The following is a 27,925-nucleotide window of genomic DNA, read 5'->3' as shown; positions in this document are numbered from 1 at the left end:
CTGCCCCCGTGTTGGGAGTTGCTTGGCAGAACGCTGCTGAGAATCCTAGTGGCTTCTGGCACTGGTGCCTCTGTAGGTGGAACAGGATTCTTGGGACAGGTTTGACTGGACAGGACTGTGTCTGGGGGTGGCTCGTGGCATGAGACCAGACCACGCTGGATTGCAGGTGTGCAGAGCTGGGCAGGACTACTAAGAGTGGGTTCTCAGATCCCAGGGGCGCTGGCCTCCCTCTGAACCAGGTATGGACAGGTGGAGGGAAGTGGTTCCCAGTGGGCAGCCCTGAAATGCCAGGGACCTCTGACCTGGGCTGCGCATGTCTGCTGGGGAAATAGTACTTGCAGAGGAGGCACGCGGCCTCCGGCCATCCCCAAGCCCCTAGGCCTCCTCTTCAGCACCCTGAGCCCCTCCCACCCTGGTAGGGCCCAAGACCCTGGCTGGTCCTTGACCCTCGGGCACCGGGAGCCAGGCAGCACCCCGCCCCCCGCCCCGACAGCAGTGTCTGAGTCTGGGCAGAGACGTCGGCAGGGCTGACTGCCACCGTGGGCCCATGGGGGCGAGTGCCTTTTCCGCGCCAGCAGGAGCCGTCTCCCCAGGAGATGAGTCACAGCCCTGTCGGTGCGGCTGCCACTTCTGCTTTTGTAGCAGGTGCGAGTGGGGGCGAGCGGGTCCCCAAGACCACCCTACAGCATGTGCCTGTCTCCCCCCCGCACGCGTGGAGAGCATTGTGCCAGCAGGGCCTGTGTGCGCGCGCGCGCACACGTACGTGTACCCCGCACACGCCAGGTGTGCACCTGGGCTCTGGGGTGAACCGTCCAGCCAGACAGCGGAATGCCCAGTTTGGGAACCTCGGTTAAGTTTGCTTCTCACTGAGCTCGGGGCGGAGGGGACAAAACAGGAAGGAGCCGGTTTCCGCCCACAAGGTCCGCCCACGAGGTCCGCCCACAAGGTCCGCCCACAAGGTCCGCCCACGAGCTGCAGGGCAGTTGGGAGCTTGCTCCAGGGCCTGTACCCCAGGGAGCCGGGACCTCCCCGCCTGAGGAGGTGAGGCAGCAGCTGTGGGTCCCCGCCAGGCTCGGAGGGGCTCCCGGGGGGCTTTACTTCCTGAGCCTGCCAGGCGTGCACCTCGGCCGGAACCAGACCTCAGCCTGGAGGGTTGGTGGGAGCTTATGGGGCAGGAGTTCTGGGGAGAGAGGACAGACTCGGGCCTAAGCTCTGCTCGGTTGCTGGGGTCCTGTGTTGAGTCCAGGCACACCTAAGGTGAGGGCCCCGAAGGAGGGCGGGTGTCCAGGGTCTCCTCTTTGTTGTTTAAAACCATAGCCTGCAGGGCCTCCCTGTGAGACTGGCGTGCCAGCCCTGGGACCAGCTGGTGCCCCCGGATCCCCAGTGACCTCCTGGGAGAGCGGGGCTTCTTCCAGCCCAGCTGTGCTGAGGGGCAGGCCTTGCTCGTTTTCCTGTGCTTCTCTGCCCCATCCGGGCTCTCTGGGCTCCCAGACGCCCCAGCGGTGCCCCCCAGATGCAGTGAGTGTGAGCTGTCGGTCACCTTTGGCCTGTGCATCTGGGCCTCACTCCCTTTCCCACGTCACACCTGGCCTGCAGAGGCAGGGGGCCGTCAGGCTGGTTCCCTGAGGACGGCTCCTCTCCCCGCAGTTCTAGGCCTGCTGTTTTCCCCCCAGAAATCATGAGTAATGCTAAAGCCTGTGTCACTTTCCAGTTAAGGAAGCCTTTCTGTCTGCAGTCTCCTCTTTAAGCCGTGTCAGACTTAGGCCACGGGGGCCCACGTTCAGACTAGCCGGCCCGAGATCCACAGTAACGCGCACGTTTATCCCGAGACCCCGGGCACACGTGTGCTCGTGCGTCACATCAAGAAGTCAGTTCAAGGGATGATACTCCTCCTTACTATGTGCTCACACCTGATTACTTTCTGTTTTATTCCCTCTTTGTTCCCCCTCATGGTTCAGTGTCACAGCGCACTCTTGTGTCATGACCTGCAGTCGGAAGACACAGAGTAGAGCGGGGGTGGGAGTGTGTTGTTCTTACGCCCATTTAACAAATGAGGAGACTGAGTGCGCACAGGCTCGGAAACTTGTGCCGGGGCCCTGAGCCAGGGAGGGGCAGGTGCACGACTCGCACCCACAGTGCCAAAAAAAGGCCAGAGTGAGAGGAAAAGGGATTGGGGCTGGGGGGGTCCCCTTCTCCCAGGAGGTCAGGACAGCCGCTCCGGTGAGGTGACTTCTGAGCAGAGACAGGAAGGAAAGCAGGGGCTGGCCAAGCAGAGAGGGTGTCCAGGCAAGGGGGCAGCAAGGTGAGACAGACAGCATGGGCAGTCAGTGACACGGTCCTCCCTCCAGTCTGACCCAGCTTGACCGAGGGCCCCGCCTGGCAAGGAGCAGGGCACAAGGCTCAGACCCCCGGCGCCCCTCGGCCCACCTGGCGTGCAGTCCTGCGCCTCCTTCCCGGAAGTCTGACCTCTGGGCTGGCTCCCCACACCTCCGTTCCCAGTCGCCCCGACCTCTAGGGCCTGGGCTGGCTGCTCGGCTGGGGGATGAGTCAGCTTTGCTTTCTGCTGACTTCCTGTGTTGAAGGCACAAGTCAGACAGAGAGAGGCATGAGGTGCTTTCCGACCAAGCCGCCCTCCTCCAGAAGCCCCTTCTCCCACCTGCCCCCACTCCCCGGCTACCCAGCAGTGCTGCCTTGCAGGCCTCGCCCCCGGCGGGATGCCGTGGGCAGAGGTGGTAGCACAGATGTGAGTGCTCTGCTCTTCTGCCCTTTCTGGGGCCGTGTCTGGGATTTTCTCTCCGTAAGAGGCGCTGGAGAGTCAGCGCAGGACCGGCTCCAGGGAAGAGGAAGCCCCAGCCCAGCACTCCTTGGGGGTGGTACCCCTGGCAGTTTCTTTATACCGTGACCTCACTGGCTCCTCCTCGAGCCTGTGCCTCTGCTCCTCTCCCTGGGGTCTGCTGGACCTCGCTCTCCATCTGTACCATGGCAACCAATAGGAAGCCACCTCTGAGCACTTACGGTATGCAGGGCTGGGCGTCGGGCCTTCTGACCTTTGGGGGCCCCTCGGGAGATGTCATCAAACAAGGTGGGTACTGCTGGGACTACAGAGGAGACTGGGGGAACAGCTGGGGCCAGGGGCTCCCAGAGAGGTGGGAACCAAGATGGGAAGCAGGGTAGGGTGGGATTAGCAATGGGGTAAACCATTCTGCTGTGTGAGTTTGGACTCTTGTGTAAACACTGGAAGCCGTTGAAGGAAGGTCTTTGATTGTGCCGAGTGTCTTAGGTGTTTGAAGGAGATTGGCTTGGCAGGGAGGTGCGCGAGAGATCGGGGTGGGAGCAGGGGAGGAAGCACAGCAGGTAGGCCAGTACCTGTCATCCAGGAAGAGAACCTGACATAAGGAGGCTCCTGGCAAAGACCAAATCAGCCGGGCAGGGCGGCCACCTCACTCTGAGGGGTCAGGAGGAAGGGGAAGAACCGAGACTTAGACTGGAGCCCTTCTGACCTTTGCTGAGAAAGGACGGGGTAGCTTTGAGGGGAAGCTGGTGCGGAGGAACCAGAGCTGTTTCTGGAGAGCCGCTTAGAGCGGAGCGTGGTCGAAGGCAGAGCTTAGATTGAGCCTGCAGGTCTCTCTTCCTCCATAGCATGGCCTGTGGACTTGGGCTAAGGTGAGACAGACAGCCGTGGGGGTGGCGCGTCCACGGTGATGGGGGGAGAGGTCGCTGTCATACGATCGGTCACCTTACAGTGTGCACCTGTTCTGCGTTGGACACCGTGCCAGGGGGATCCAGAACTGACTGAGAATGGGGGTCACCTGGGCCTGGCTGGGAGCCACAGAGCATGGTGGGGTTAGTAGATGCGGCGTGCCTCCGTCTGCGCCTGTGTCTGCAGCCCCTGAGGACCCCCACCCTGTCTCCCTCTGCAGTGATGGGTCGTTCCCCTATGACTCTGTCCCTTGGCAGCAGAACACCAACCAGCCTCCCGGCTCCCTCTCCGTGGTCACCACGGTTTGGGGAGTGACCAACACATCCCAGAGCCAGGTAAGAGCCTGTCCTCCCCCCCAGCAACAGCCCCTCCCAGGCGGGGTCATCCCTCGAACCCTGAGGTCCTCGGGTCACCATGCCATGCTAGCCCTGGTCACTCTCCCAGGCTCTCCCCGGCTGGAAAGACCAGCTTTCAGGGCACACCCAGCTGTGGACACACCTCTACCCAGGACGGGTCCACACCTGCCCCAGGAGGATGGCCCCTGGCCCCTGTGCACTGCCCCAACCAACCCTAGGGCCTTCCTGAGGGAATGTTTTTCACCTGACACACAGCAAGGGGCTCTTTCCTGGCCGGCATTTACTTTGGTTGGATAAACAGGAGAACTTCCTGTGTTATTGGCCTCAGGGCTCCAACACCTGGGGTCTCTGACCCTGGACGGCCTGGGTTAGATTTCAAAAGATTGAGCCTAAAACTTGTGACAAAATCCACTTCACGTCCCTAGTCCACCCTGCCTCCAGCTCCTGTTCTTCCTCCTTCCTCCACTCCTTCCTCTCCCTGCTACTGGGCCTCTGCCATGGCCACGTGAAAGGCTCAGGGCCGCTTGCCGCCCTGGAGGGAACCAGTGCACTTACCTGTGGTCTTGGGCCACAGGGAGCCCCTCGGCCAGGACCCTGCCGCCCTCTAGAGCTGGTAGGTTGGGCTTCTCTTTGCCCTCACAGAGCAGCAGCCCAGGGCCTCTGTGTGGCTTGACCCTTGGGCATCCAGGCGGCTTTGCAGGGTAGGAGGGCTGAGAAGTCCAGAGCTTTCCCACCTGCCACCTGGTGCTGGACCAGCCTCACCGCCTTCCATCACAGGCTGCTCATCTCCGCTGCCTGCTTCCGGGCTGGATTCCCCCCTTCTAATCATGTATATACCATGGCAACCATCCGTGCCCAGAGGAAATGAACGCCACCCCCCCGCCCTTCTCCTCCTTTTCCTCAGTCGTCCTTCCTGTTTTGCCTCTGTCTCCACCCCCACCCCTGCCATTTTTCCTTTTCCATCTCCATGCCAGCTGGGGTGCCCACTTGGGTGACAGCCCCTCTCTCTGCCCACAGGTCCTCGGGAACCCTATGGCCAATGCCAACAACCCCATGAATCCAGGCGGCAACCCCATGGCGTCGGGCATGACTACCAGCAACCCCGGCCTCAACTCCCCACAGTTTGCTGGGCAGCAGCAGCAGTTCTCAGCGAAGGCCGGCCCCGCTCAGCCCTACATCCCGCAGAGCATGTACGGCCGGCCCAACTACCCCGGCAGCGGGGGCTTCGGGGCCAGGTGAGCAGGGAGCAGCCTTCGCAAGGGGCACATCAGCCCTGCCCTTCCCCTCCAGGCAGGCTTAGGAGTCAAGTGTGAATCCCAGCACGTGCTTCCTGGCCTGGGAAGCATGGGGAGCCTGGCGCTCCCCTTCTCCTCAGGTATCCCATCTGCCTGCAGGGCACAGTCATCCTTTATTGTGGGGGCCGGCCGGCAGGCCAGACGCTGCACGGCCGGGCCGCGTTCTGAGAGCCGTCAAGCCCGTGGGGTTGAAGGGCTGCAGTTGCATTTCTCGAATGCCCCTTCTCTGTGTCATGTCTTTATACGTTGGGAGACGCTGAGAGCTGGGCCGCAGGAGGGTCAGCTCTGCTCTGCTGGTGTGGAGGAAGAGGTGCAGGGCTGGGGTCCCTCGGTCCAAGGGAGGGGGAGGGCAGGGAGGGGCGTGGGGTGGGGCAGAGGCAGTCCATTCCTCCTGTCGCCACCGGCCCTGCTCTGCCCAAGGCTGCCCTGTGGCCTCACCCCTGCCAGGCACCCTGGGGCCAACCGCAGCCCTGCCACGTGTCAGCGCAGTAGGGCCTCGTGGTGAAGCCCAGCTGCATCCCCACCCTGCCCTCCCCTGCCAGAGGCCCTGGGCCGGTTGCTCGGGTTCTCTGAGGCTAGGTGTCCTCCAGAAGGTGGGCTGACGGGTGTGCCCGAGGGCGCCATGACCTAGTACCTAGGAGCGATGGCTGTCTAGCACCCGGGTGGGGCTCCAGGAACACGGCAGCTTGGCGGCTTGGTGGTTGCCAAGTGGCACGAGGGGCTGACAACCCCCAGGAGGCCCCTGTCCCCGCCTGGCTCTTAGTCTAGACCTCCCCCCTCTGTGAGCTGTGGACACAAGGGCCCGGCACGGCCTGACCTCTCCCTCCCCGCCCAAGGCGGGCGTGTCATGGGTTCATCTTGAGATTCAGGCAGCATCTAACTCTTCCTTCTTCTCTCCCTCGCAGTTACCCTGGGGGTCCTAATGCCCCTGCTGGCATGGGCATCCCTCCGCACACCAGGCCGCCCGCTGACTTCACTCAGCCGGCAGCCGCTGCTGCAGCAGCTGCAGTAGCAGCAGCAGCAGCCACGGCCACGGCCACAGCTACGGCCACTGTGGCAGCCTTGCAAGAAACACAGAATAAGGATATAAACCAGTATGGACCGGTAAGGGCCACACGCCAGGCAGACCGCCCCGGGGATCAGAGCTGGGGTGTTGGTGTCTGTGTGCCGAGGGGAGCTGATGGCGTCAGGGTGCACTTAGGTTTTCCTAGAAGCACAAGGAGGGGCGTGTGTTAGGGTGTGGGCGTATCAGTGTGGTTGAGAGTGGTGGGGGTGTGTTTGGGAGCTGGTGTGTGTTCTGTGTGGGTTGGTGGCTCGTGTGTGTCTGTGTATGGGGAACGATGTTCCATGTTGCAGTCTGGGCCTCGACTCACCAAAGAGCAGGCTGTGTCTAAAGTATCCCTGTCACCAGTCTGTCCCCCCCGGTGGCCTGAAGACCAGTGCTCTCCTAGTCATCCCGTCTGTGTATCCTGCCAGGTCCCAGCTCTGCTCCCCTGACCTTCAGAAGGATGGGGTGGGGTGTGAGGAGAGGGGGAGCCCCCCCCGCAGAAATGCAGGACAGGCCTGGAGGTGGGAAGTCCAGGATGGGGACAGCAGGGCAGGTGGGCACAGGTGGGAGCCGAGGCCGCCTCAGACTGCAGATGGAGGGTGTGTGTCCATTGGCTGAGGAGCAGGGGCGGGGCTGGGGCTTCCAGGAAAGGGGCCCTTGCCTCCATCCTTATCCACCTCCATCCTCCCATGCCCGTCCCCACCCCTGCACCCTCTTTCCCGTTCCTTGCCTGCCTCCCTGGAAACGCTGCCTGTGCATTGGAGTGACTGCACCCCACCCCTCGGGCTGCACCTTTCCTGTGCGGCCTGCAGAGGGCAGCAGCGAGCCCACGAGGCCGGTGGTCCTTTGGGACCTGGTCACCAGCTGCAGCCGCACAGGAAAGTGCCCAGCCTCCAGCCCCGAGCCCCCCACCTCCCCCGCCCTTCCTTCCTTCCCTGCACTTTCAATGCATGTGGCATTTTATTCTTTTTTTTTTTTTTTTTTTTCTTCTTCTTCTCCCGTTGAAGGTCTGTTCCTCTTTCCAGATGGGTCCCACCCAGGCGTATAACAGTCAATTCATGAACCAGCCCGGGCCTCGGGGGCCTGCCTCCATGGGGGGCAGCATTAACCCCGCAAGCATGGCGGCTGGCATGACGCCCTCGGGGATGAGCGGCCCTCCCATGGGCATGAACCAACCCCGGCCACCCGGCATCAGCCCCTTTGGCACACACGGGCAGCGGATGCCCCAGCAGACCTACCCGGGCCCCCGGCCCCAGTCCCTTCCCATTCAGAGCATAAAGAGGCCATACCCGGGAGAGGTGAGTGTGACAGCTGGCAGCCGGTGGGCAGGGTGGGAGGTGGGGAGGACACGGGTGCTGGGGGTAGTCCCTTGAAAAGGGCATGGATTGACCTTCGGGAAACCTGGACTAGAAGGCAGGATCTTAGGAGTCAGGTGCTCCTGAGGTTGAGGTCAGCTCTGGCGTTTCCCATGTAGAAGACCCTGAGCAAGTGACGTCACCTCCTGGAGCCTCCGTTTCTTCTTTTGTAAAAGGCAGTGAGGATCCAGCCCACCTCCTGGGGCTGCCTGGGGAGTGAGGGGGGCTGTTCGTGAAGCGCCTGGCCCTGGGCCGGCATGGGCGGGCACTTAGCAAGCAGTAGCCGCTGTTAGGATTCTCTTCTGTCCTGGCATAGACACTAGCTGGGCGACTTTGGGTAAGGAACTAAGCCTCCTTGGGTCCACATTCCTCGCACCCACATGAGGACACCTCACACCCAAGAGCGAGAGATGGGACAAAACCCTGTGAAGATCTAAAGGCCGTGCACATGGGAGAAGTGACTGGAAGGCAGACAGCATGTTTCTTGGGGCTCTGTCGGGAGGAAGGCTGCCCGGTGGGGTGCCCAGCCACCTCAGCCGCGAGATCAGTGAAGATCGAAGGAAGCGAACCCACACCTCCTGTCCTCCGGGAACCAAGACTTCAGCAGGAAAGACAAGGTCTAAGCTGGAGCTCACAAAGGAATGGTGCACTTGGGGCGTGTGGGACTCAGCGTGAGGTCAGGAGAAGGACTTCCTGGAGGGGGTGTCACAGGGCCTTCAGCGAGCACCCAGAAAACGGGTTGGCAGCAAATGGCCTATGTGGGTACCTGGGTAAGGATGTAGTTCACCTGCAGAAGACACAGAGACCCCAGGATCGTGGCCCCTGCACACGCTCCTCGAGAGGCCCACCTTGATTCCTCACCTGGACAGGGCCCTTCCCGAGCATCACCCAGTGCTCTGCTGGCACACACCTCTTCTCAGGTGGGCTTCACCCCGTCTCAGAACTGTGCCTTCTGCTTGGGCTTCCAGCGCGTTTAGAAGCCAAAGACCCTGAGTTCCTTGAAGGTCCATGTGCTTCCCCTCAGCGTCAACCCTTACTTGGGCTAGAATGCAGCTGGGACACTGACGGGGATGTCCTGGGTCCAAGAGGGGAGATGTCAGGGACGTCCTCAAACACCCAGGAGCCGGGGTCAGGCCCAGACCCCCTCCAGGTGGGCAGCAGCTCAGGGAGAAGCTGGAGAAGGGTGGCGGCTCCCGAGGCCCTGGCTGTCCTTGGGGGTGGGGGGCCTCATTCCCATGCACAGCCTCCACATGTGTTCTGGGCCTTCTCAGCCCCCTCTGGGCTCAGACTCCCAGCGTTCCCTCTGGCTGGGCTTGGAATGCATCTGTAGGCCCAACCTCCGCTGCTGGCACCCAAGGAGGCGATCACAGAAAAGGCAGCAGCATTTCCGGTCATTAGCCTGACGTCAGCCCTGTGCCTGTACTGGCGTTAGCTCCCCACCTCTTACATGTCACAGCAGGGCACACCAGAGGCTCTCCGTTATCTTTACTAAGTCCTCCTCAATAGACTGCTGGTACTACCCAGCTACAAAATGCCCGACGCTGGGCTGTGACACCGGTGGCCACAGACTGCACGTCCTGACCCCGTCTGGGAAGACTGGGGTACACTCTCATAGAACCTCCAAGTTGTCGGAACCTGGGGGCGGGAGCGGGGCTCAGGTCACCTGGTCCCGCAGAGGGACTAGTGGACAGGCCCCAGCTCCCCTTCCTGTCCTGCAGTGATGTGATGGGAACCTCACCATCACAGAGCAGCCGCCGTATCGCAACAGCGTGAGCTCCGCAGAGTTCTTCAGTGCGGATGCAAACTTCGCCCTCTTCTGCCGTTTACCCCATGTGTTGAGCGAGTATTAACCGCAGGCCTGTTCTTTGCCAGACGCTGAGACACAGCTGTCTCCTGGACCTCTGAGCCTAGAGAGCAAGAGAGAGTTAGTAGACAAGAAGTTTCGCAGATGGGGAAGAAGCACTGACTCTGCGGGATGTAACGGCCTGGGGTGCCCTGCGGGTCACCTGATTTTACAGACAGGGAAGCAACTGGAGGGTGGGAGTGGCTCTCCCAGGACAGCACTCCTTCCCCTCTCTGGAGCTGTTGCTTCCCCCAAGAGGGGCTGCCTTGTCCCTTCACCAGCCTGGTGCTCCCGACCTCTGCACCAGTAGCCCAAAACTAAACATCAGTGTGTTGTGCTCAGTGTGGGGTACGGGGACAGTGCCTCCCAGGTTCAGCCTCAGAATGCAAGGGCTGGGGATCACCTTTCTGGAAGTGCATCCTGTTGTCTGTCACATACTAAGCATTAGGGGAGACCCAAAGGGGGCTTCAGAATCAAGCCCCCTCATGAGGGCAAGAGCAAGAGGCTCTGGAAACACCCCCAAGCTCAGGGGGCATGGAGTTTTGAGAAAGACAGCTTCATGGGGAGGTGGCCCTCGAGCCAGACGGGCCGATGTAATGTCCCTGGATGTCAGGGCAGGAAGGGCCCCCGGCATCATCTGGTTCAGCGGGTCTCCTTTGCGGGTGGGGTGGGCATTTTCTGGGTGGGTGGAAAACAGCAGGGGCAGAGGAGAGGAGGTGGGGCGTCCTGGCATCTGGTGGGCAGCTTGGCTTCGAGACACTGATGACCTTTCCCCGCTCCTTTCTCTGCCACCATAGCCCAACTACGGAAACCAGCAATATGGACCAAACAGCCAGTTCCCCACCCAGCCGGGCCAGTACCCCACCCCCAATCCCCCACGGCCGCTCACCTCTCCCAGCTACCCCGGGCAGCGGATGCCCAGCCAGCCGAGCACCGGGCAGTACCCGCCCCCCACAGTCAACATGGGGCAGTATTACAAGGTGAGTCCCACCACCCCACGGGCCCCTTTCCTCCTTACCGCCTCACCTCCCCACCCCTGCCTGTGTCATCCTGACCCTGGCTGTCCCCTGGGGTCACCAGGGGGCAGGCGGAGATCTCTGGATGTGATCTCATGTGCTCAAGAGCTATGCATGCAGCGGCCACAATGACAGGCTGGCTTTCCTTGGTTCCTGTTCTCGTGGGGCTCAGATGATGGTTTTCCTTCTCCTTTAACTATTTATAGCACGTACGAGATAATAATAATGAAGGAAATATATTTTTTTAAGTAAAAGCACCCACCCCGATATATTTACGTTTGATTATAGACTTTGTCCCCGCGCGCGTGGGCATCAACCGTGTTGTATAGTTATTACGGTTGTGATTTTGAATCTGTTTCTTTCACTTGAACACAGCCCATTACTTATTGCTACAGTCCCCGTGGTTGTCACTTTTCATGGCTGCCTGACATTCTCCTGGGAACCACACCACATTTTACCCTTTCTGTTGGACATCTGGGTTTTTTCTGAGTTTTCCCTTTTGAAATAGTACTATAATGAATGTTTTCAGGCGCGTAGCTCTTTCCTTCTTTGGGATCATGATAAAGTACATTCTCAGGAGTGAGGAAGACTCTGGAAATATTTTACACTTATTTGCCAATGAATCGCGCCAACTTACATGACTCCCCACCCCTTGGCTTACGTGGGCTTACTATTTTTAGCCCGACTGCAGCACACTAGGTGTTGCTATTTTTATAAACTCGCTCAATTAGTAGCTATGGGCAGAGAGAGGCAGAACACTGACTGTGGTGGTGGTGTGCCCTGCCCCCACTGCACTCCCCACCCCAGCACTGGGCGGGCCTCTTCCGCATCCCCTGTCCTCCTAGAAGGTTCTCGTTTCAGGAGGGAGAGCGGGGTAGCTTTTCTGCCTTCCGTTCACGGCACTGTTTACCTTGCTTTACCAGCCAGAGCAGTTTAATGGACAAAATAACACCTTCTCTGGAAGCAGCTACAGCAGCTACAGCCAAGGGAACGTCAATAGGGTACGTGTCAGTTTCCACCTCGGGAATTAGAACCCACATGCGCTGTGTTAGAGGGGGCCTCACCGTTCCCGCCCCAGCCTTTCTGGACGTTAGTGGGGTCGTCCGCTCCAGGGCCCAGAGATGCTTGGAGGACCTGCATCTCAGATGGGTGGGCCAGGGATGAGTGTGGACCTGGCCAGTCCTGGGAAGAAAACAAGGTGGGGACTGAGAGAGGAAGGGAAGGGACTCCTGGAGATGCTTCACACCTGGCTCCATCTGGGGACCCCAGTGGGGTGGGGTGGCGATGAAGGACACGGCCTGGAGCCATGGTGTGGGCAGCGGGAGACCTGGCGTTGTTCCTAGCATGCTTCTTCTCCCAAGATTATATTAGGCGAATTCCCCGTCACCCTGAGCCTGTGTCCTCATTGGTCCGATGGCCTGGGGACCCTACAATCCCCCTGGTGCTGTGACCCAAGTGAAGGGTGGGGAGAACCTTTCCAGGCCCACCTGTCTTCCCATAGGGGCAGGGGCCTGAGTGTGGCCAGAGTGGAGGAAGGGGCTTTCCTGGGGGGCTCTCCTCCCTCGGGGGAGCAAGGGCCATAGCCCTAGGACCCTAGGGTGGGGCGGGCACGTGTCCACAGCCATGGTCCCTCCTTATGCCTGTGAGCCCATAACCTATATGTGGTTTCTCTTTCCCTCCAGCCTCCCAGGCCGGTTCCTGTGGCGAATTACCCCCACTCACCTGTTCCAGGGAACCCCACGCCCCCCATGACCCCCGGGAGCAGCATCCCCCCATACCTGTCCCCCAGCCAAGACGTTAAACCCCCCTTCCCACCGGACATCAAGCCAAATATGAGCGCTCTGCCACCACCCCCAGGTGAGCACCCTGCTCTCTCCCAACCTCCTCCCTCCCTCGTCAAGCCAGCTCCACCCGCGTCCAGCACACAGTGTGCCAGGAGCCAGGGGGCTTGGAAGTCTGCCTGCCTGCCTCTGGGGGCTGGGCGTGGGGCGTGTGAGAGCAGGCCTCCTTCCACCTGCCCGAGCGGCTGGAGGCTGAGAGGGAAAGCAACTCTCAGCTGTGGCAAAGGGCTGGGAGGAGAAGCCAGCCGGGGCTTCCAGAGCAGGGGGCAGGTGGAGACAGGAGGGGATGCAGAGCTGGGGGGATGAGTGGGAAGGGGAAGGCAGGGATGGTCAGGATGGGGTCGGAGGGACCGGAAGAAGCCAGGGGCTGCCTGGTATGCCCTTGAGCACACAGCCCAGCTGCCGTGGCCCTGTTCACACACGCGCCCTGAGCATGCAGCCAAGGGTGCGTGTCGTGTGCCGCCGGGGCGAGGGCCGTGCCGCTCACCGGCTCCTCCCCCACGCAGCCAACCACAATGACGAGCTGCGGCTCACGTTCCCGGTGCGGGATGGCGTGGTGCTGGAGCCCTTCCGCCTGGAGCACAACCTGGCCGTCAGCAACCATGTCTTTCACCTGAGGCCCACAGTCCACCAGACGCTGATGTGGAGGTGAGCGTCAGGGCACAGTACAGCCCGAGCCGGGTGGAGGTGGCCCCGGTGCTGACATTCCTGGGCCCTGGCATCGCCTGAGACACGTGGTAACAGCATCTGCTTGACACCATCACCTGTTGAGCATTGCTAACTGGGCCCTGCTGTGTGCAAGGCCCTGGGGGTGTCAAGGCGAACCTGCGGGTGCCGGGAGACAGACAAATCTGCCTTGGCTTCGTGGCCTGAGGGTAGGGAGCTGCTGTCACCCACCCCAGTCCTGATGAGACAGTGGTCAAGAACAGATTCCCAGAGGAAAACGTGGCTAGCTCAGGCTGAGAAGGAGGATGTCCCAGCAGGGCCCCCGAGTTGGCCCCGAACGTGGCTCATGTGGTCAGAGCCAGGAATATAGAGAGAGGAGCGAGAACAGGACCGGGTCCTTCCTGCAGATGGCGAGCAGCTGGCCACCGGGCGGGGCTGCTGCTCAAACAGTGGGCGCTGGAGTGAGGGGTCTGGAGGCCCCCTGCTGGGCCAGGCTCTGTGTTCTGAGCCTCCTATACCTGATCTCTTTCGATCTTATGAGTGGGCATTGCTTGCCCCGTTGACAGTGAGGAAACTGAGGCCAGAGAAGTGATTAGCTTGGATGAGTCCTCGCAGCTAGCAAGGGGCAGAGCTGGGACTCGGGCCCGGGTCTCTCAGACACCAGAACGCATTGGTGTCTCCACCCTCGGTTCCTCCTCCGCAGGCAGGACTCACACTGCCTTGCTGTGTCAGTGACCAAAGGCCTCAGCTGCCCAGTGAGCACCCTGAGGGCACGAGATGTGTCTGAGCTGGGCACGTGCACACACACCACTGTGCGCGCACAGCTGGCCCGTTGCCTGGAGCGGGCCAGAGGCAGCTGGGGTGGGCAGGAGGGCACGGGAGTGCACTCAGGCAGTAGGGTAGAGGGACCCGCATGCAGGGGCCCTGCTCACCCACTGCTCCTTAGCCGTGAGTACCGTCGCCTGCGAGACCTTCTGTGGCTCGGCCACTGGCCCTGCTGGCTTTGTGGGGACTCCTTCGGTGCCGTGTCCTTGGGGCCCACCGCAGGGGTAGTGGGGCGGGAACTGAACCAGGCAGCCACTGGCCAGGGCTGCTTCTCCCACGGGAGCTCAGGGCATAATCAGCCTTCCAGCTGGCCTCGTTGAGTTAGCGTCTGTCCGTCTGTCTCTGTCCTGGGGGAACGCGAGGCGTACTTCCGTGCAGGGGACTGAGGCGGATTGTGGCCAGAGCTGTGGGGCTGTGGTTGAACAGTATATGGGAGGCCTGGGGGGAATTTGGGTTGTTGGGATGGGGTTTGATGGGAGGCCTGGGCAGGGGGAACGTCCAGGGTGAGAGAGGAGGAGAGCTCGAGGCGGCTGGGGGAGCCTTCGTGGCTGAGGACAGGGTGCTGAGTGACTCGATGGGGGGCTCTGGTGAGGGAGGGGTCATGGAGGCCATGGGCAGCCCCCTCGCAGAGCCGCCCTGAGCCTCGCCCCGCCCCCAGGTCTGACCTGGAGCTGCAGTTCAAGTGCTACCACCACGAGGACCGGCAGATGAACACCAACTGGCCAGCCTCGGTGCAGGTCAGCGTGAACGCCACGCCCCTCACCATCGAGCGCGGCGACAACAAGACATCCCACAAGCCCCTGCACCTCAAGCACGTGTGCCAGCCGGGCCGCAACACCATCCAGATCACCGTCACCGCCTGCTGCTGCGTGAGTGTGCGGGTGGGCCCGAGATCCTCAGCCTCCTCTGGGCCTCAGCTGCGTCAGGGGTCTCCATCCCCCTTCCCCAGGAGTGATCTTTCAGTAGTACCCCAGAAACGTGCCACAGTCCCCCCTAGGGCCGTGGGGTGAAATTCAAGCCGCCGTGCTCTGGTCCGAGGCCTGGCCTTTTCTCCTACCGCAGGCTCCATCTGGTCCACACACTCACCTCCCTTTGCTCGTGTAGGTCCTCCTCCCGGACACCATCCCCCGTGCCCACCACCTTCTTCCACTGAGGAAGTTCTGTGTGTCCCTCAAAGCTAGGTTCCGTTCGTGCCTCGTTTGCAAGAAATTTTTATATTCTAATCACTTCTTCTCCTGAGAACCAACTCCACCAAGTCTGGAGTTAACTCCTTCCCTTTGTCACCCAACCATGCTGTCTCAGAACTGTGTATGTGTGTCCCCTGACCTGTGACTCACTGATCTGGGACCACGTCTGAGCCACACTCCTGTCCCCCAAGATCAGGGCCTGACACTCATGGCTTGTCCGGGGATTTGCAGAGTACCTGCCCCACTCTGCTGGCCTCCCTGGAGGAGAAGGAAGAGCTCTGATCCTGCCCTTATGAGGGTTGGGGCGCCACGACCACCCGGGGATAAGAGTCACAGGACTGGGGATGCTGTCAGAGTGAGGAGGCTGCGGGGGCTTGTTGGGGGTTGCAGTCCTGGAAGGCTTCCTGGAGGAATGAAGACAGGACAACATCCTTTGGCGGGAAGGGTGGAGGAGGCATGATGGGGAACAGCGGGGCGAGGGGCAGGAGGGCCAAGGCTAGGAAGTGAGTTTGGCCCGGATTTTGATGCCTTGTGTCCCATAACCACATCCCAGGGGTATATCAGCATCAGAGTCAGCCTTGTTGGCATAGACAGCAGCAGCTGCCCCTGGGTAGTGACCCCGGTCTGGGTCCCCAGCTCGCAGGTCCCAGGACACATCCTGGGCCTCAAGGGCTCTCTCCCAGGTCCCAGGGGACCCTCTCCTAACGGGGCAACACCATGGACGTGGGGCCCTTTCCTGCGCTTAGCCTCTGGGGTGAAGGGGACGGCCTAGGCCTGCGGAGGCCCAGGTGGCAGGCGTGGGGGCCGTGCGGCAGGGACCGAGCCTCTGCTCTTTCTCGGCAGTCCCACCTCTTCGTGCTGCAGCTGGTCCACCGGCCCTCCGTGCGCTCCGTGCTGCAAGGCCTCCTCAAGAAGCGGCTCCTGCCCGCAGAGCACTGTATCACGAAAAGTGAGTGGGGGCTCGGGGGCTGGAACCAGACCCCAGTCCCACCACGTTCATTGTCCCCTGGGCCTGGCACCACCGGGCCCTGAGTGTTCCCTGGCACTAGCACGTCCCCCTCCGATGCCCCTCCTCTGGGGCTGTGGGGGTGATCAGATGAGCACACAGTACCGTGAGTACAGCATGTAGGGCAGATTAAAACAAGACGCCGTGGTGCAGGTAGGCCAGGCAGGCTTCCTGGAGGAGGTAATCACCTGAAAGGATGGGAGGAACTGGAAGAGGGGGTTCTTCATCAGGAGAGAAGCACAGGGGTGGATTCCACCTCAACAGCCCAGGCCTAACTCGAGAAGGGGGGACTTGGCTCTGACTCCCAGGTGCAGACACTTGGGGGCCGGGGCGGGGGAGGGGGGTGCACCACGCAGGGAGGTACATCACTGCTCCCCCCTTCAAATGTGCTTCTTCACGTCCTGAGCCCTAGAATCCGGCCAGGCCATTACCACATTTGGAGAATTCAGTGCAAAAGTGCCTGTGGGGCTCTCCCACTGACCCAGAAAGTCGGTGGAGTGCCGGACTGGGTTTCTGCAGAGTTTGCAGAAAGTCCCGCCTTCCTAGTGAAGACAGGGCATGGACTGCAGAGACTGGGGGACTCATGCAGCCACCTCCAGGGGCACTCCACACATGTCACATGGAGAGTGTCATTCCAGAGCACTGGGAGGCCCAGGGCCTCCGGCGTCCTGAGCTCCCTCTTGCCCAGGTGGGGGTGCCCTGCACCTGTTCATGAGTCCTCCCTGTGTTGGGGGGCGTGGAGAATCAGAGTGTGTATCAGCCACCTGAAGGAGTGGGGGGTGTGCGGGACAGCCCTGCCCTCCTTATCCACCTGTGCCTCCGCCCTACAGTCAAGCGGAATTTCAGCAGCGTGGCTGCCTCATCAGGCAACACGACCCTCAATGGGGAAGATGGTGTGGAGCAGACAGCCATCAAGGTGTCTCTGAAGTGCCCCATCACATTCCGGCGCATCCAGCTGCCTGCTCGAGGCCACGATTGCAAGCACGTCCAGGTGAGCAGTCCCAGGGAGAGCGTCCCGGAGTCTGGCTGCGATGGCGAGGAGCAGGCGGGGGGATGGGCAGCAGGGCCTGTCTCTAACCCCGGAAGGATGCCGTGGCCATCAGGAGCTGATTTCACTCACTCGCTCCTGCCATCGTTTATCCTCTGAGTATCTTCTCTGTGTGCTCAGAGCTAGGTTCCCAGGGGGCTACAGAGCTGGATTTAGACAGTCCCAGCCCTGGCAGATGTGAGATGCCAGCGGGAAATTCTGCGCATACGGCCACTACGGCTGATAGGGGACCTGAAAGCAGGGACGCCTCTGCCTGGTTCACTGCTGTGTCCCGAGGCCCTGCCCTGAGCAGGTACTCAGGAAGTGGCTGTGGGATGAGTGACTGTCACAGTTTGGGTGGCTAAATGCGGGCAGCCCAGGTGGGTGGGATTCACTGGGTGGGGGCTGCCGTGGGGCCAGGCCAGCCGCACCCTCAGCCCCACCCTCTCACAACTGGCCCCGTGGGCTTCATAGTGGGTCGGGAGCCTCCCAGCCCCGCTAACCCCCATCCCCGGGAAAAAAGGGGGCAGCAGAGGTCTGGTCGCTTTATTTGTCTGACGCACACTGATGAACTGGATGGGGTGTGTCCTCCATGCCTGGGCCGGGCCAGGGAGAGGGGCTGTCATGGGGCAGGATCGGTGAGAGGTGGCTGCAGGGGAACCAGGAAGGCTTCTCAGAGGCCGTGGGTCATCTGGGGCACAGGGATGGTATGAGGAGGGCTGGGCACAGGTGTGCAGGGATTCCACGTGGCCCGAAAGCTGTAAGCACAGCAGAAAATCGGCAAGGTCATCACCCCTCTCAACCCTGGGTCTCTCCATCACCTGTCTCCCTCCCTGGTGGGACGTCTTCATGAGGGTCCCGGAGGCAGTGGCACCTGCATTTAAGAGGTTTCTGAGAGCCCTGCTCTCATCTGTCTGTGTCTCCCGGCCTCCGCAGTGCTTTGACTTGGAGTCGTACCTGCAGCTGAATTGCGAGAGAGGGACCTGGAGGTGTCCTGTGTGCAAGTGAGTGATGCCCACCTCAGCATAAGCTACGTCACCCGGCTCCAGGAGGAGCTGTGGCCCTGCTCTGTGGGGTCCAGCCACCTCCACCTGCCCTAACCACGGATGAGAGAACCCAAGCACAGCAGAGGGGCTCAGATCACGGGGCCTGTGCACAGTCCCTTTGTATCGAGCGGTCACGAGGCTGCCCTCTCCTGTCGGTGCCCCCAAGTAGTAACCAGTGGCAGGGCCCGGGTCTCTTGGACACAGAGGGGAGGAGTGGGCTGTGGCCTCACCCGCTAGGGTCCAGGAACAAAGGCCAAGCCCCCTCTCTCCTTTTCCAGTAAAACCGCTCTGCTCGAGGGCCTGGAGGTAGATCAGTACATGTGGGGCATCCTGAATGCCATCCAACAGTAAGTGGGCCTCCCCACACTAGGGCAGGGGGTGGGGGAGGAGGGGGGGGGCGGGATGCTGACCTGAGTTGCATGAGGTGAGTGTGTGATCACCCTTGATACCCTATCCCCCACTGGCCGGCAGACCATCTTCCCACATCCCTCACCTCTCTGCCAATTCAAGGGGTTCTGTACCTGGGGGCAAGTGAACTTTCCAGAAAGGACCAAGCTCAGCCAGAGCAGGAAGCTGACATGGCCGCGTCTCGGGTGGAGGCTTTGGGGTGCGCTGCCCCATGCCCAGCCACTTGCTTTTCCTAGTCTCAGTCTCCCCATCTTTCAAAAGTTATAAAAATCCATCACACTTCTGTCCTATGCAGAGCGTGGTGGGAATGGGGCCAGAGGGAGCCTGGACGAGGACATCTCAGTGTCTGTCCGAGCTGGAGGCCCTCATGTCCAAAGCCCGGTACCCTAGAGCCTCAGTTCCGCCCCCTTGCTCCCCCCAGCTCCGAGTTTGAAGAGGTCACCATTGACCCCACATGCAGCTGGCGGCCAGTGCCCATCAAGTCGGACCTCCACATTAAGGATGACCCTGACGGCATCCCGTCCAAGCGATTCAAGACCATGAGTCCCAGCCAGATGATCATGCCCAATGTCATGGAGATGATCGCAGCCCTGGGCCCCGGCCCGTCCCCCTATCCACTCCCGCCCCCTCCCGGGGGCACCAACTCCAACGACTACAGCAGCCAAGGTGGGTGATGGCCGACAAGGAGGGAGGGAGAAGCCCCAGCAGGGGCCCAGGATTTCTGGGGTGATGGCGGCAGGTGCAGGGAGGGTGTGGTGTGAAGAGGCAGAGGTAACGCACACCCCCAAAAAACAATACCACGTCGCTGAAATTGGGGGTACAGCGGCCTGTACAATGCCATCCTCCCCCCCTCCATCCAGCCAGCCCTGTGGGTTGGCACCCAGCTGGGAAGGCATGAGTGAGGAGCTGCCCCGCTGCCCAGCCTCCCGCTTCTTGCACCCCCGCTGCCCAGCCTCCCTCCTGACTCCTGGGTCTCCCTGGTTGGCAGCAGCCAAGCTTAGGGGCTTCAGAGCCTGTTTTGCTGGGGCCACTAAGACCACACCCCTCATGGCGCTCCTGGCCCTCCCATGTTGCCCTCTGACATCTCCATATTGTCCCTATCCCTGCAACTCTCCCACCCTTCCAGAGACGGGGTCCAGGGGCCTGGAGCCACCAGCCTTCGGCCACCAAAGTCACTGTCACTGCCCCCTCACTTCCTGCTGCCCAGAGCAAGCTGCACTGCGCTGCCCTCAGTTCCCAGAAAGTACCCTCCCCGCCCCCCAAACACCGGGCATGGCAGCTCCCCGCAGAACCCCTGCTCTTAGGTTCCTGGGGCTCCTGGGTGATTAAAGGCCCAGAGAGGTTAGCCTACCTAGCCAGAGTCCCACAGCATGCTGAGCGCTCCAGCTTTCCAGTGTGCCGGTCCTCTGAGCTCTCACCGCAGCCACGTGGTGGAGGAAGCAGCGGCTTGGGAGGCCGGACGGCTGGCTCTGAGGGTGTCATCTTGAACCTGGCACAGACTCCGACCTCCCCCTCTGGGCCTGGGTGGTCCCAGTGATGAAGGGCAGCATCATGGGGGCTGTGGGTGAGCAGGTCTGGGGGGCTCGCTCAGCAGATCCTGTGGAAAGTTCAGACTCGGGCCTCATTCCATGTGTCCCGCCACAAGAGCCCGACCACCCTCTCCTCCTACTCTAGCCCTGCTTGTGGCTGTACACCGGCACATGCCTTGGGGTACTAAGGCCCGCAGGAGAAGGCTGCATCGCTGCCCCGCTGTACGGCCCTGAGGTCTGCGGCTGCAGGAGCCGACTCTAGCCTCGCAGGAGGGTGGGCCTTGCTTCCTCCTTTACTCTGAGTTTCCTGGGGTGGCCGTCTTCCCTCTGGGTCACATCCCTCCCCATCTCGTTCCCTCCCCAGGCAACAGCTACCAGGGCCATGGCAACTTTGACTTCCCCCACGGGAACCCCGGTGGGACGTCCATGAACGACTTCATGCACGGGCCCCCCCAGCTCTCCCACCCCCCGGACATGCCCAACAACATGGCCGCCCTTGAGAAGCCCCTCAGTCACCCCATGCAGGAGCCTGTGAGTACCTCTTCTTCGCCGCTGACCGCCCACCTCCCCGGTGCCCCCAGCCCCAGTGTGGGGCTGACGGGGACACAGGGCTCCCCTGGGCCTTTCTGATGTTTGCCTAGTTCCCTACCAGGCAAAGGGGAGGACTGAGAGTTGAGTCTCGGGACCCAGCAGGGCGTGGGAGGCCTGACTGAGGCGGGGTCGTGGCCCATCAGTGTCCTTGGATTTGGCCGTCTCACCCAGGACAGCAGATTCTCAGATGGGGGAAGCTTCAAGCTCTTACCTGCACACACATTGCATGCATATGCACACATGCAGATGCCTGCACACCCCCTACATACAGGCCCACACCCCCCCCATACACCCGGCACACATCCTGTACGCGCATACACACACACGCACACACACAGCCCCATCCCCTTTCTCCCCCTCTTAAACACACTGTTATGCTGACTTACTTCATCCAGCCATCTAGAATTTAGTCCCAGACCCAGGCACTTATTCCCCAGGGGTCTGAATCTTCGAGGTATCACCTCCTCCTGCAAAAAGAAACATTAGGATTTCTACTTATCCCAAGAGTATTCCCTTCTCGTCCTGTTTCACGTATTAACGCACACGGTATTGCTGAGAAAGCCCCTTCAGGTGAGGTGGCCTGTGCTGCCCAGAGGCCTTCCCTTCCTGTGGCGCCGGCAGCAGTGCTGGGAGGCCTGGCCACCTCCCGAGTCCTTATCTAGGCAGCGATGGAGGATTGCACTTGATCTAGCAGACGTTCTCTGAGCCTGGTCTCCCGGCTGTGCCTTGTACCAGGTGTAAGCAAGACAGACACAGGCCTCAAGCTAATGGAGCAAAAGTTCTGACAGTGCCTGGATGGAGGAAGAACACTTGGGGTTTTGAGGAAACCGAGGCCCAAGGGCTGAAGACTGAGGCCTCAGTCATTCTTTCTGTCCCTGGTCTCTCATCTTAGCAGGAGGGGCAGTCACTGAGGGCCTGGCCGTGGGTCCTGGGCCACAGCAGCCAGAAAGAAGGGTCCAGGGGTCTTGCCAATGCCTGGCAGTGGAGTTGGGCCTACACCCGAAGGTACCTCTCCAAGCTCTCCCAGTCTCCATCATGTGGCCTGGAAGGAAGGGGCCTGTGGATTGTACTGTGTTACCCACAGCTGACATGGAGTTGGGAAACATCCAGCACTGGGCCGGGGACTGTCCTGGGCACCAGAGCTACCAGTTCTCAGCAGGAGTGACTATTAGCCAGAAGGGCTCTAAATGAGGGGCACTGCAGCAGCCTTCCTGCAGGAACCCAGAATGCCAGGTTGGAAATAGCTGCTTTCACCAGCCTTCTGCCATGTTTGCACAAGTTACTTTCTGCCCCGTGGGGCTTCCACTTTCAGAGGGCGTCTCTCCTGGCCCCCTTCCCCAGCCCTGCTCCCCAGGACGTCAGCCTTCCATGTCCAGGAATCACCCAGATCACACTCCTGCTCCACATTGATCTGGCACCTTCTGTCTCCTCACAGTTCCCAGCACTGGAAGATGGCAGCAGGGGTGCTGTGTGCTTTCTGCGTCCAACAAGGCATTTTCCTGCCTTGTCAGCCCTGCCACCAGGGTCCTCGCAGAGGGACTTAAGCCCTTGAGTTGACTTCACAGCCCCCCCAGGAAGCTTTTCAGATATGCACTGTCCCTGTCCGTTTCTGGGCTTTTGTTAGATGAGACCTGGACCCAGAGGTACAGCTGTGCAAGGTGGTGTGGTGCAGTCACAGGTCAACAACCCACCTGCCCAACCAGAGCAGCCTGACCCGGCTGAGCACGAGGCCAGGAAGGATTCCCAGGCGCACGGACTGGTGGGAGGGCTCCAGCCAGGTGCTGGCCCACCCAAGGCTCTCCCGTGCCAGGTGGGAGGTTGACAGGTGTGTCGGCAGGTCCCAGAGAGCACTTGCCCCTCCAGGTTCTGAGATAATCCAGCAAGATGTCAGGGCCGAGGGCGTTAGTTGTGTCAGCAGATCTGGGGACTGTCTGTCTGGGGCTGGGCTGCTCCAGGAGTGTGGAGCCCCTCCCTGCCCCCCACTTCCCAGAATGGTCGCTACGGAGCGTCACAGGCTGGCCTTGCCGACAGCTGTGAGGGCTGTCCCGCCGCTTCTGGTTCTTCTTACTTTGTGTGCACCCCACAAGTGGTTCCCCCAGGGTCAGCAGCCTTCATGTCACATGGTCATCCCTCGTTCTCAAGGCCCGGGCTGGAGGGGCACTGTGCTGCAGAGGGCCACCTGGACCGTGGGCAGGGGCCAGCCCACAGCAAGGCTTGGGGAGCAGCTTTTAGGAGAAACAGGAAGAGGAACTGGTGTCTGGAGAAGATCAGGGATGGTGTCACTGCCGTTCGCAAACCCACGAAAGAAGTGGCAGTGTTTCTGTGTGGCCCAGAAGACAGGGCTGGGAGGAGGGTAGTGACCAGGGAGACATTTAGTCACCTGGCTGCCCATTCCAAGCGAGAGGCCTGGCCAGTCAGTGAGCTCCCTTCACTCGCAGAGTGTGAGGGGGGCCCGGGGACCGTTGGGGATGCCGTGGGTGGGGCCCCGGACTTAGACTTGGCCTTTCACTCCGAGACCTGAACTCTGAAGGCAGGGTGGCTTGAGGCAGCAAACAGACCTACAGGGGAAGTTTAAGTTCCACCCACTCGTGTGCCCTGCCCACCCATAGCCCCGACGGTTCAGGTCACGCGCAGGGCGCGGGGGGGCGCCTAGGTTATCTACGAGAGAAGCATGCCTGTTGCTGCCTAGGTGGGTGGCCAGCAGGAAGGTCTGGCAGGACTCAGAAGCCCCAGGTCGCCTCCTTTACTTTGGGCACAGCTCCGTCCTACCCCGGGACAGCAGGCAGAGCTTACACCGAGGCCCCGCTGCCCCCGGAGCCGGCGTGCCTCGTGTCGCCCCCAGGCCAGGGCCCGCGTGGAGGCGCAGACCCCCGTGAGCTGCACGCCTGCCCCATGCTGTCGTCCGTGTCTGCTCCCCGCCGCCCCGGCTCGGGCCTGCACCACGCCGCCAGCAGCACTCCCGCCCGCCTCCCTGCTCCCCGGAAACATGCCCATTTCGCTTCTCCATCCTGCCCTTGCTCTTGTTCATTGTGCTGATGTCCGGGCTAGGGAGACAGAGGGGCTCCCAGGGGCCTGGGCCCCGGTCTCAGGGTCTCTGCTAGTCTCAGAGCCCCTGGCCGCCTCCCTCCCTGCCCCACGTGGCTTCAGCCCCCCTGACTGGCGGTTTTGGGGGGAGGATTTGTTTGCTTGTTTGTTTGTCTCTGCAGAAAAAAAAAAAGCATTCAGCTTTGTAGAGGGGTGGCTTTGTTTTGGGGGTTTCGTTATTTTCCTGGTTTTGTTTGGTTTTCATTTCTCCAGGCATCTCGTCGCTGTACCTCGTCACCTCACCTTTCTTTTTCCTGCTCTCTCCTCCTCCACAGATGCCACATGCTGGCAGTTCTGACCAGCCCCATCCCTCCATGCAACAAGGTTTGCACGTCCCACACCCCAGCAGCCAGTCAGGGCCTCCATTACATCACAGTGGGGCTCCTCCTCCTTCCCAGCCTCCCCGGCAACCGCCACAGGCCGCTCCCGGCAACCATCCACACAGTGACCTGACCTTTAACCCCTCCTCAGCCTTAGAGGGTCAGGCCGGAGCGCAGGGAGCGTCCGACATGCCGGAGCCTTCGCTGGATGTAAGTTGGGGTCACCACGTGTCTTGGCCTGGGGCCGGGACTGCCCGAGAGCAGGGGCGGGTGTCGAGGGCCCGAGGCCCGGGGTGGAGGAGAGGTACAGCGGTGAGGAGCGGGTGGGCGGGCGGAGGGTGGGCCCCGCCAACCTGCCTCCCCTGTGGCTCCAGGACCGGGGAACCCCCCAGTGGGCAAGCCTCAGCGAGGGTGCCGCACCCCTTGCCCCACCCTGCTGGCCCCGCCCCTGTCCCCTTGGCCACAGTCCTGCCGCCCGGCCCTGCCCTCCCCCCCTCCCCCAGGCCCTCACAGAGTCCCTCTGGGCTGGTCCTGGAGGCAGCACAGGAGGGTCCCTCCCCGCCTTCTTCCCACCTCCCGTTCCCCAACATCGGCTTGCCATCGCTGCATCTGCCGCTCTTTGGCCCAAGGCAGGGGAGGGGCTGGAGGGACAGGTCCCTCTGTCTGTCTCGCTGGTGTGTGTCTCCAGTTTCTAGTCTGTGTGTTGTCCATGCCCTGTGCTTTTGCTCACTCCATCGCTCACTCTGAGAGGCCCCCACGTGGGGTGACAGAAGGCTCGGCCTCGGGTCACACTGGGGGGCGGGGGCGGGGGGCGTCGTGTGACTGAGGCAGAAGCGGGCAGCTGAGATTCAGGGATCACCCCCTTGAGAACTGAATGGTCTGGAAGGTGGGCAAGGGGGACACTGAATGATGGGTGTTGGGTAGCTGGGCAGGGCTGCCAGCGAGGGACACGGCCTTTGCCCCGCCCACCCCTCGCCCCCAGGCTCTAGATTCCCAGAGAGGAGGGCTGCCCTCTCCTTGGTCACATCCCAGCCCCAGCAAGAGTCCCCCTTGGCCCCAGCAAGAGTCTCTGGTGAATGGGATTCACTCAGCTTTGGGGCCATCTTGGATTCTTGCCTGACCCTCCTCCCCAGCCCAGGCCAGGGCAGGTGCTTCTAGATTGATGAGGTCCCCTGTGTGACCGAAAGACTCCGAGGACCTCACAGTAGAGGGTAGGGACGGTCTGTAGCCTCTTCCAGGGGTCTACAGGGAAGAGCAGTGCTGCCCAGCTAGCCGCGGGCTCAGCAAGGAGCCGGGAGCTCTTGGGGGAGGTGTGGGGTGCTGGGAGCCGCAGAGACCCGCCAGCCTTACATGCAAAGCCACATGGCTTCTCCTGGGAGGCATGAGTGACCCCCAGCCCCTTGTGGCAGGGTCTCAGGAACACTGTGCGTGAGGAGCCTTCCCAGCTGGTGGGCCGAGGGCTCCACTCTTCCAGACTTGAAATAAGCACGGGTGTGCCCCAGACTAGCACAGTGGCCTGGATGCATCCGGGGACCACCGGCACTGTTAGTTTTCCCTGTTTGGACCAGGACCCCAGGAGGCAGGTAGAGGGCGAGCGAACAGGCCCGAGGGTGCCCTGCTTCCTCGCCCTGGGCCGGCCCGGCCTTCAGCCGACACCTCATCTGAGCTTCTGTACTTCTTTTCCAGCTCCTTCCAGAACTCACAAACCCTGATGAGCTCCTCTCGTACCTGGATCCCCCCGACCTGCCGAGCAATAGTAATGATGACCTCCTGTCTCTCTTTGAGAACAACTGAAGCCCACCCCTCCGTCGGGGCCACCCCTCCCCACGCGGCCTCCTTCCCCATCTGCCCCACACACTTTCCCGCCGGGTGCCCGTGCCCTCGGACCGCCCCTGCTGCGGCCTTCAGAGCCTAGGGGCGGGAGGGTGCACTGTGAAGGCGGTGCAGGTCTGGAGCCCACGCCCAGAGCAGGCCCCAAAGATGACCCTCGAGACAGGGCGCTGGCCCGGGGAGGGGGCACACACTGACGGCGGCTTCCAGATGACCCTCCAGTGCCCCCCAGGTTCTTCCAGTTTCTAAACTGTAACCCGGCCTCCCTGCTTCCCGGCCCAGAGCCGCCTCCACGTGACTGTGAACCTGAGGGAGGGGCCCCCGTATCCCAGCGGCCCCGAGCCTCGGAGGAGCAGCAGAGGTTGGTGGCAGTGAGAGCGGCCTGCCCACCACCACTACCACCCACCACAGAAAAGCACAAACCTCTGGGAAAGAGAACTCTTAGGGGCCAAGGTTATCGCTTTGACCCCAGACCTCTAAGCCAGGATACCCTGTAAACACTCTCAGAGAGCAGAGAAAAAAAAGACAAGCGTCTGTGTTTGGGAGAGGGTGAGCCATTCCTGCTTGGGGACCGGTGGAAAAGGGAGTCAAGGCCTCCGCAGAGCCAGGATGGCTCCGCAACCTCTGACTCAGGCCAGGGCCCAGCCTTAGGGGGGCCAGAGCGAGAAAGAATCCAGCTGAAGTTATTGTGCCCTTAATTGGGGAAGGGGGGAGTGCCGCCAGCCGGATTTGGAGTCCAACAGAAATGGCCAACTACAGCTTTGCTCCAAGCCACCGCCTGTTCTTAAACGACAGCATCTTAAAGCCGCAAAGTCATCCGGGGAAAAGGAACACTGGACTTGGACAGCAAGCGACCCATTTCTCTCCATGCGTCCTGTTTCCTTCCTCTGCTCCCCCCTCGCCCGCCTCTCCAAGACTGTTACGTGGGACACCCACTTCCCTCTGTCCCGGTGCCCCTATGTCTACCCAGACGGCAAGGTGAGTGGTGGAAAGGCAGGGGATGCAGGGGCTCAGCAGCAGGAACCCCGGGCATCACTGTCTCTCTCCGGCTCCTCTGTCTGGTCTGGCCTGTCCCTGTGCTCGAGGCCGCCCCCGGCTCCAGCCCAGTCTGTCGCCGCGTGTGCCAGGATGTGCCCTCGAGCGTCGCGTGGTGTTTCTGTGGCTGTCTCAGACCCCGCGCTTGGCTGCCAGCCTCTCCTTCCCTCCGTGTCCCTCCGGCCTCGAAAGCTCACCCCACACTCCTGCTCCAGCAGAAGCAGCCTCTGGTTTTCCCTCCGCGCTTCGCTCCATCCAGCTAACTGCTCGCCCTCGGAGTCTCCCGGGTAGCTTCTCGTGAGTCCGTTTTGTTCCAGCCTCCCTTGTGCTCCCCGAGCCGCATGGCGGGTGATGCTGGGCCGTTGGGTCACTTGCGTCCCCTCTGTAAATTCATTGCGCCCCTCCCCTGCTGCTGCCCGAGGCCCTCACCTACTCCCCCATCCACTGTCTGTGTTCTCAGTCTCCGTCTCCCTCTCTGTTGGGGGTTGGGGGAACACCCCCAGCACTCCTCTGGATGCGACCGGAACGTTGGCCCCAGCTGTTGACTTCCAGTCGCTGTACCAGACGGCCCGGCACAAGGTTTTCTGTAGGAAAGCTGCCATCGTCCCATCCCCACCCCTTTTCCTTTGTCCCGTTGTCAGAGGTTTTTTCAAACAGCGTGGTGTTCCGTATACAAATCAATTATTTTAAGAATTGCTTTTGTAAATATCTTTGTGAATATTTTAGTATTGTCTTTGATAATATTCAACATTTTCATGACCTGGTTATAGCCTTTGCTGGTGTTTTTAAAATACCTTGACTCAACGACAAAGACCGAGTCCCTTTTTTAAGAAAAACAACAAACAAAAACAAAAAAGCAACCAGGGCCATTTGTACAGAAGAAGGGACTGAGAGCATGGGTGGCTGTACAGTGAGTT

At 61.2% G+C, this 27,925-nt stretch overlaps 1 protein-coding gene across 1 annotated transcript in view; it reads left to right on the top strand.

Annotated features, from left to right (window-relative positions):
* Window positions 1-27,199, top strand: part of ZMIZ1 (zinc finger MIZ-type containing 1) — a 141,785-nt gene extending 114,586 nt beyond the window's left edge. The window contains exons 6-22 of the mRNA XM_082854962.1: window positions 3,921-4,035; window positions 5,074-5,291; window positions 6,257-6,455; window positions 7,425-7,697; window positions 10,395-10,577; window positions 11,537-11,614; window positions 12,296-12,470; window positions 12,961-13,102; window positions 14,604-14,814; window positions 15,976-16,081; window positions 16,969-17,129; window positions 18,102-18,169; window positions 18,490-18,558; window positions 19,041-19,285; window positions 20,513-20,679; window positions 24,099-24,353; window positions 25,830-27,199. Of these exons, the coding sequence (XP_082711088.1) occupies window positions 3,921-4,035; window positions 5,074-5,291; window positions 6,257-6,455; window positions 7,425-7,697; window positions 10,395-10,577; window positions 11,537-11,614; window positions 12,296-12,470; window positions 12,961-13,102; window positions 14,604-14,814; window positions 15,976-16,081; window positions 16,969-17,129; window positions 18,102-18,169; window positions 18,490-18,558; window positions 19,041-19,285; window positions 20,513-20,679; window positions 24,099-24,353; window positions 25,830-25,937 (2,773 nt within the window). The 3' untranslated portion in view covers window positions 25,938-27,199. The remainder of the gene's footprint in view (window positions 1-3,920; window positions 4,036-5,073; window positions 5,292-6,256; window positions 6,456-7,424; window positions 7,698-10,394; window positions 10,578-11,536; window positions 11,615-12,295; window positions 12,471-12,960; window positions 13,103-14,603; window positions 14,815-15,975; window positions 16,082-16,968; window positions 17,130-18,101; window positions 18,170-18,489; window positions 18,559-19,040; window positions 19,286-20,512; window positions 20,680-24,098; window positions 24,354-25,829) is intronic.
* The last annotated feature ends 726 nt before the right edge of the window (window positions 27,200-27,925 follow it).

The sequence above is a fragment of the Leucopleurus acutus genome (genome assembly GCF_964270905.1).
Source record: "Leucopleurus acutus genome assembly, chromosome: 14".
NCBI classification, from domain to species: Eukaryota; Metazoa; Chordata; class Mammalia; order Artiodactyla; family Delphinidae; genus Leucopleurus; species Leucopleurus acutus.
Note: the sequence above shows the minus strand (reverse complement) of the source record. Positions and strands in the feature narration are given on the sequence as shown.